Source organism: Lolium perenne, chromosome 4, assembly GCF_019359855.2.
Source record: "Lolium perenne isolate Kyuss_39 chromosome 4, Kyuss_2.0, whole genome shotgun sequence".
Lineage (NCBI taxonomy): Eukaryota > Viridiplantae > Streptophyta > Magnoliopsida > Poales > Poaceae > Lolium > Lolium perenne.
The window spans coordinates 254,970,779-254,979,361 of NC_067247.2; the positions used below are offsets into that span (position 1 = coordinate 254,970,779).

The 8,583-nt window shown below is 42.0% G+C and overlaps 1 protein-coding gene across 1 annotated transcript; it reads left to right on the plus strand.

Moving 5' to 3' along the window:
- Positions 1-3,508: 3,508 nt before the first annotated feature.
- LOC127332213 (sugar transporter ERD6-like 16) lies at positions 3,509-7,906 on the plus strand. The gene is made up of 18 exons (XM_051358486.2): positions 3,509-3,866; positions 4,589-4,651; positions 4,777-4,866; positions 4,966-5,025; positions 5,102-5,167; positions 5,301-5,366; positions 5,446-5,521; positions 5,607-5,671; positions 5,923-6,015; positions 6,097-6,177; positions 6,306-6,390; positions 6,472-6,515; positions 6,589-6,651; positions 6,739-6,798; positions 6,988-7,041; positions 7,165-7,224; positions 7,334-7,448; positions 7,544-7,906. Exons 1-18 carry the CDS (start codon positions 3,624-3,626, stop codon positions 7,663-7,665), a joined length of 1,506 nt encoding a protein of 501 aa, XP_051214446.1. The 5' UTR covers positions 3,509-3,623; the 3' UTR covers positions 7,666-7,906.
- Positions 7,907-8,583: the final 677 nt, after the last annotated feature.

Sequence of the window (8,583 nt, forward strand, 5' to 3'; positions counted from 1 at the left end):
TTGGATTGGACTAGAAATCCCAAATCCAAGATGGAAATAAATTGGCTTCCAATTCGAATTCTGTTGTTTGGATGTGCTTGGAATTTGCTGTTGAAATCAAAGGGTGTACCCAATTCTAATTCATGTATTGTTTTGTTGAGTTTAGACAATGTAAACTTGTGTACATGTAAAAAATAGCATGTGTACCTTACAAATACCACACACATAATATTTTTTCTCAGATTATGAAGTTCAAAAAATGGAACATATAAATATTTGAGAAGATAAAATTGGAAAAAGATATTGGAAGGGTCAGGGAGAGGCCGGCTTGGGAAGGGCCAGGGGAGTGGCTGCCGTTCCCCTACCGCCGACGTTCGTTTGTCTCCTTCCGCCGCCGTTCCCCTATCCTTGTCCATCTAGGGTTTGACTGACAACGTCGCGCCACCGGCTTGCTCCGAGGAGGCGGGGAATGGGAAGGGGAGACAGAGAGGAGGGCGGGGAAGAAGAGAGGGAGGAGAGCCGGAGAAGCCGCCGCCGCCGGTAACTCCACATCGCTATCGGGCAGAGAATGTCGAGCTTCCCAGCGTGTTGTGCTCTCTCGCGTAAGGATACGCAGAATGACCGAGCTGTGTTACATGGTGACAAGCATAATGACCGAGCTCAATTGGTCGTACTTTGTTCAAAAAAAAGATTGGTCGTACTTGTCAAAACGATGAGTGGTTAATTTATTTCAAAGAAGAATATCCCAGCATTTGAAAAAAAATTGTGAGTAAATAACAATTCAAGACAAGTTGAAATGTACCTGGAACCGGGCACGTCTACAAAGTTGCAGAAAGCAACACATTTGGACAGTAGCGTCACATATGAAATCATTTGTTACGCAATGCACCATAATAATATGAGCTACTTTTTTTTTTGAGAACACAGTACAACGCAGACGCTCACGAACACGCACGTACAAACACCCCTATGAACACACGCACGCACACCCTACCCCTATGAGCACCTCCGAGGGACTGAGCCGGCATATCTTGAGGTTGACGAAGTCACCACTGGCGCCTCGCTGTTGACGGGCACGTCACCTACCACTGCGTCACATATGAAATCATTTGTTACGCAATGCACCATAATAATATGAGCTACTCCATATTGTGAGTTGTGACACCATCCTGCTGGCCGTTTGCTAGTGAACTTGTTGGATTTTGCCTCGTTTAGAAAGAAAATAAATGAAACCAAACACGAGTCTGTATCCCAACGGCTCCTCTGCTCGTGAGGCCGGGCCGGCTGAAAATATCGGTTAGATAAGCAGTGTAGCAATTTAGACGCGATACAAACAATGGGTCGGCCATGAAGCGCCGCTGCATTTGTAGGCAGAGTCGCAGATTGGCGGAGCCAGCAGGTGTACGCCCCACCCTAGCATTTCATCCTATCACATTTTTAAGTGTGATAAAAGAAGAGCAATGCCGGGCGTCGGTCGCCTGATAAAGAGCCAGAAATTGGTTGTCCTCCGCGCCCTCCGATCACGATCTGACGTCTAAAATCAACCGTACTGCAAATTTTGTGTTTTACCCCCAGTTTTTAGAAACTCAACCCGCGGTCCTTACTTTCCCCAGTTAAACCTAAAAGGCACATCTCTTTGGGTCTGACCTTTTCAGTATTTACAATAAAATGCCATTCTTCGACAGATCCGAATCATACGAGTGTTACAACAAATTCTCTCGGTCTGTTTACAAAAAATATATACTATTACAAAAAAATCTTCACAACAAAATTTTGAAAAAGTAATATTCTAAAATGTGGTTAGATAACAATTATTTTCCTACAAGTTGGTTTACAACAAAAATCGACAGCAAATTACAACAAAAATTTAAAACTATTACTATAAAAAATACATGTGTTTGTGGCTATGAAAAATTGGTTAAACAATAATCATTTTTATACATATTTAGTTACAATAAAAATCACCAGCTATTTTAACAATAAAATATAGGCGATTACAACAAAAATCACAAACTTATGGCAAACGCCCAGGTAACGGATTACAACATCTTTGGCGTGCTTTCACTATAAAATTTATGTGAAATTGTTACAATATTTATAAGAAACTATTATACAATTTATATACAATAGTTCGTATCGTATATCCTTCTCTTGGAATGGTCAGTTTCGCAATCCCGATAGTCACACCATTGTTGGTGCCGTTCCTACGGTCGATGAAATGGTTAGCGGCGCCGTACCTACCGTTGATGGTGTCGTCGGCACCATCGATGACGCAGTCCCTACGAGTGACGGAGCAGCGTGGCAAAGTGGTTGAGCTAGGCGGTCACAAACCCAAACGTAGTCTAGTGTAACTTGTACCCCTACATTGATAACGTTGTCAAAAGAGAACCTGAAGTTAGCTAGCACCAGCACCGCAATGCAGCTCAACGTTTGAATTAGGCAGACCACACATGCATGTGTCCTACCTAGCACGTACACATAGGAAGAATGCAAAAAAGGTTCAATAGCTTTGAGGACCACCCACGGGAGAATCAGAGAGCTAGCTGCGTGCGACGTTAATGCACTGGATCGCGCCGAAAAACAGGCCACGAAGCCCAGCCACAACGACCAATCCCTGACGCGCGATCGGTCGCCGGATGGGAAGACTTTTCCATATAAAAGAAAATCTAACAAACCTAGCTCATATATATACGTAAGATATCTTTTTTTAGGTAAATACATAAGATATCTTAGTTGCCCCACCGTAAGAAAATTTTCTAGATCCGTTGTATACATTACATGAGCTGGAGTTTGTACAGATTTTTATGATGGAGAAGCTCACATATACGTATATACACTCACTTGTATGAACACGCCCACATCGCATCGGTACGAATATGTTCGTGCTCCATTCCGGCTGTTCGGGTGTCGGGTGTCGATCGACATGGCTGCCACTGCGACGGTTCCCCTTCCTAGCAAGTGCACCGTCGGTAGGTAGGCGAGGGTTGAGCGTCATTCGTGTGTGGCTGACGCATTGGGCCCATCACTTCCAGCCTCGCTTCTCGCTGTGGATCTAGAACGGGCGCCGTACAACGTATTGGGCCGCGTCGGATGGAAAAAGGCCTCTTGGGGCGCGCGACTGGGAACGAAAAAATGTTCGGCGCGTTCCAAAAACCTTTGAAAACGCTTTGAGAGATCCAGCTGGAGACGCTCTTAAATCTGGTGGCTAGAGGTATTACTACCTTCCTAATCATGCAACCATAAGTCTTTTGAAACTATCATGCAACCATAAGTTGATTCTCAAGTTTCTAGTTATTTTGCCGTGCATTTGCTGTCCGACGGCTGTCGCCACGTCAGCATCCAAATCACGCCCCTTGATGTCGGGATCACGATTCGCCAGTCGTTTCCTTCCAAATCTACTCGTGTTCAAATGAAACCCATAGATTTCCTTTTTTGTTTGGCTCGCTAGGCGCCCGCGGCTTCGGCTCTCGCCCACGATCGCGTCCTCTGTTTCCAGCCACGCGCGAGTATAAATAACACCAAGACACTCCGCGTCGCCCGGCTCCCCGACCCGAAGAACACTCTTCCCTGCAGTCTCCTCAATCCTCATCTCCCTGACCAATCTTAGCCTTCCTGCTGTTGGTCTCCTCGATCGTTAGATCGGGATGGGGATAGTGAGGTTTCCGGATAATGACGTGGAGAGCGGGGTGGTGGGTGCCGGCGGCGGCGGCGGAGAGGTCAGGGCGCCGCTGCTCCGCTGGGACGATCGCAAGGAGGATGCGGATGCCAAGATCCATGTGGACGAGGAGGTGGTGGATTCGTGCGGACGCGGCCGGGCAGGGTCCCTGTCGATGGTCCTGCTCAGCACCGCCGTGGCCGTGTGCGGCTCCTTCGAGTTCGGCACCTGCGTAAGCCGCCTCTCCCTTCTTCGCCTTTCTCTGTTAACCTCTGCGACTTGACGACGACACTGAGAGTATGCGCCGAGCGGCGCCGCCCCAAGTTTCACAAAATTTCATTATACCTTGTTCGACAACTGTGATCACTCAAGAGTTCCCCCAAAAATCATGGATGTGCTGGTACACATGGAGTTACTATATTCGAAGCATCCGAATTTCCAAACTCCAAGTTCAGATTATTTGACCCTTGTGTGGAGAATCATATATATTAGAGGCGAGCAGGGGCGAATTTCAAACTTAAATTTTGCGTCTTACATAACTTCGTTTATACTAACGCATCTATGACTTATTTACTTTTTTAAAAATCTCCCACTATTTTGTACATGGCTCCAGTAGGCACAGGCCATTTCCCCCAAGTTCATATATATAGTATCACCAACGGTGTATCGTTCTCCTTCTTTCCTCAGCATTAGGTACTATCATTTAGACAAGTACAACTAATAAGAAATTTAAAACTTGGGTTTGTCGAACATGGAGGATCCTGATACGGGCACTTATTCAGATTTGATGTATCTCAGCAACACCACATCTACCTGCTTATTTAATTATATCCTACGGTACAAGTTTGACTTTTTCAAGCATCCTGCTGTGACGGAAAGACTCGTATAGTACTAGCTATGATTATGATTCTTATGAGAGATACGATTAATTCACTCAGCCATGTAATTTTGCAGGTTGGTTATTCTGCACCCACTCAGTCAGGAATAGTGGATGAAGTCGGACTATCCATCTCTGGGGTGTGTAACATGAATAAGCTTTCTGTTGAAGAGATATCATTTTCACTTAGTAAATGAGTTATGCAGGACTTCTTGTCATGTTCTAGTTTTCACCTGATATGTGCTGATCCCCTTAAACCTTGCAGTTCGCAATTTTTGGATCAATATTGACAATTGGGGCAATGATTGGTGCTGTTACCAGCGGACGCTTAGCAGATTTTCTTGGGCGCAAAATGGTAGCTTGTGCAATTCATTGTTAGTTGGTCTAGTTAGTGCACTTTTTATTCACATCCATCTTCTGAATTCTCATTGTGTCTTCTTGTTTTGCTTCTCAGACCATGCAGATATCAGCTACTATTTGCATTTTCGGCTGGCTATTTATATATTTTGCTAAGGTTTGTTCGCTAATAAAGTGATTTGATATCTTTTGCATTTCATACAGATATCTTACCTTGAATTTATGTTTTAAAGGGTGCTACTATGCTCTACTTTGGAAGAACCTTGTTGGGCTATAGTACTGGAATTCTTTCTTATGTGGTATGTATCACTTAGTTCAAAACGCATTCTTGAGTCTTGACTCTCTTATGTCTCAATCTTGTATCATTTGTACATGTTTTCGCCTTGAGGACCTTCATGTCCTAGTGTGCTAATGTTGTGCTGAATGTGACAGGTGCCTGTGTTCATAGCTGAAATAGCGCCCAAGGATCTCAGAGGGGGCCTTGCAACTTCAAACCAGGTTTGTAAACTACATAACAAAAATCCAACAATGTAAATTTAACTTATTTTCTGATAGCTGTGTTTTTTTGCATCTGCAGTTGTTGATATGTTCTGGAAGTTCGGCTACTTACATAGTAGGCGCGCTGGTTGCATGGCGCAATTTGGTATTTGTTGGTAATTTATATTTCACGTCCATATAAACATTCTTATACTTCACATTCATGCTGGATGGAAATAATAAAAATTTGTGTGTCTGCAGGTATAATGCCGTGTCTTCTCCTCTTAGCAGGTCTTCCATTCATTCCAGAATCACCAAGATGGCTGGTAAGGAACTTCCGCCTTCGGCGCATGTTCCGTGAAGCATGAGTATTTTTCCCAATTGTTTTCTTGATTTAAATAATGTGAAATTAGTGGATTTACAATAACCGTACAACCTCCTTATTTGTTAGCAATACTAAGAATGGAAGATAATGATAAGTACATAGAATTACTCATCAACTCATATGAAACTTTGAGTTAATTAATTTCATGATATAATTTGTTTATGTATGGATGTTACTTGTATCCTTCTACAGGCTAATGTTGGAAGGGAGAAAGAATTTCGCACCTCATTGCAGAAGCTTCGTGGAGAGAATGTTGACACGTCAGAAGAGGCCATCGAGATTAAAGTTAGCTTCTGTCATTATAACTTGTGTATATATTAGGATACAATTTTAACTGGACTGTACTCATTATGATCATTTGATCAGGAGTATATTGAATCACTCCAGAGCTTCCCAAAGGCCAGGATTCAAGACTTGTTTCTAAGCAAAAATATATATGCGGTCACTGTAAGGAACCACTTTCACTACTTCATGCACTAATGTCATTTATTTTTGTGCACTGACTTTGGAATTTAGTCATATGAATTTTGTCATATTGTTACCAAACATATAATCTATGTGTATCATATGCACAGGTGGGTGTTGGCTTGATGATCTTCCAGCAATTGGGAGGGATAAATGGTGTAGGATTCTATGCAAGCTCTATCTTTACATCTGCGGGTATGCAAATATCGTGATCATTTTGTTGTCATTTTTTAACAGTTTTGTGTTAAATGTTTTTTATTTGTCTATCAACTTCAGGGTTTTCTGGAAAACTTGGAACCATATTGATTGGCATTATTCAGGTCTGAGATAGGCTGTTTTCAGCAAAGTGTGCTAATTACTAGAACATTTTGTTTATAACCATGATAATTCCAGATTCCCATTACATTGTTTGGCGCCATACTCATGGACAGGAGTGGAAGAAGGGTTCTTCTAATGGTAAAAATGCCAGTACAAAGTTGAGATTATGTATACGAACAAACAATATTATGTAGAATTTTGTTTTGAAATCCTTTTGTTATATAGGTCTCTGCATCTGGAACATTCTTGGGCTGCTTTATGACTGGAATATCATTCTACCTAAAGGTAACTGCATTTTTCCTTATCGTAGTAGTAATCAAACAGTTATTTTGGCAACAGATGGGAGACTGACTTGCTGCCCTAAGTTATCCAAATGGCAACAATTGGATATTTTTCAAATAATGTTATAATACAAAAGGTAATGGTAATCTTGTTGTTTATGTATGTAACATGAGTGTAAAATGATATTTTTAGGCGCACGGACTATTTCCAGAATGGGTTCCTGCATTGGCTCTCTCCGGCATCCTGGTAAAGATCATGTCTCTGTCATGTAGATGCATTGTATTCAGTTGCAGTATGTCTCTATTGAGTTTCCGAAATTGCATCTTCTGAATGTTGATCACATGCCTGCTGATGCTGCTTATTGAGTAGGTATACATAGGTGCGTACTCAATTGGGATGGGCCCTGTCCCTTGGGTTGTCATGTCTGAGGTAAAGAAGACTGACCATAACTTGTTTTGGATGATTCTATTACACAATTGACAAATCTTGATAAAACTACAAATGCGACCAACCTTTCTTCTTGATCGATTGCATGCAGATATTCTCGATTAACATGAAGGCAATCGGCGGGAGCTTGGTGACCCTGGTTAGCTGGTTAGGTTCCTTCGCGATCTCTTACTCGTTTAGCTTCCTCATGGACTGGAGCTCAGCAGGTAATTCCGGTAACACATATCTCCAAAAAGGTAGAAATGACAACCATCCAATTGGGTGCAGCTTTCTTACTCATATTTTCTCTCCTTTGCTGCAGGGACTTTCTTCATGTTCTCTGCGGCCAGCTTGGCAACTATACTGTTCGTGGCAAGGCTAGTGCCCGAAACTAAAGGAAGAACACTCGAAGAGATCCAAGACACGCTGAATTCCAGAAGATAAGGATTAACAGAAATGATAAACACACACCTTTATCTCCAATCAATCGCCATTTTTAACTCGCGGCAGCATATATACATCATTTATTATTGTTATTTCCTAATATTTTTGTACCCCCCATGACCACCCCATCCCCATGTTAGATTAGTGTCATGTCGTGTTGTAATGTACTTTGTAGGTTAGGGATACACAGATTATGTACCATGTTCGTGAAGATTGTTAAGCAATAGAGCATTGTTTTGTTCTTCTTGAGAAAATAATACTTCCTCCGAACCATGACACTTATTATGGATCGTGGGAGTACATATAGTAATATAATATGATATATAAAAGACAGTTGGGGTGTGTAGGCACAGTGGTCTTCACCTTTTTTTGACTTTAAAAAAATTATCGGCAGCAAATTTCTAAAGTTACGGATAGTAATTTTTCATTGTAATTCGTCATTGGAAACATTCGAGTTTCACGGTAATTTATCGGGTCTGCAAGTTTGCATAGTAATTTTTGGCAGTAATTCGTTAGTGGAAATATTCAACTTCCGCGGTAATTTCTCGAGTCTACACTTTTTTTAGACTTTTTTTCTTAATTTGCCACAGTAATTTTTTGCAGTAATTCATCATTAGAAATATTTTCGCATCGATTCAACCAAATTTGATATGGTATCAGAACATTCCTCTTCTATCTCAGTCTAGCAAAATTCTATCCCCATCCATGGCAACCCAATCAAACCCAATCATCATCAACCTCAATCACCAAGTTCAGAGGAACTCACGAGAGGAAATTTCCTCCTATGGCGTGCTCAAGTCCTCCCAAAAATCAAGGGGGCTCAACTCTTTGGGTACATAGATGATACCACAACCGTGCCGTCAGAAACCATCACCGCCACAGACTCCAGCACGATCATGCCGAATCCTGCTTATGTGA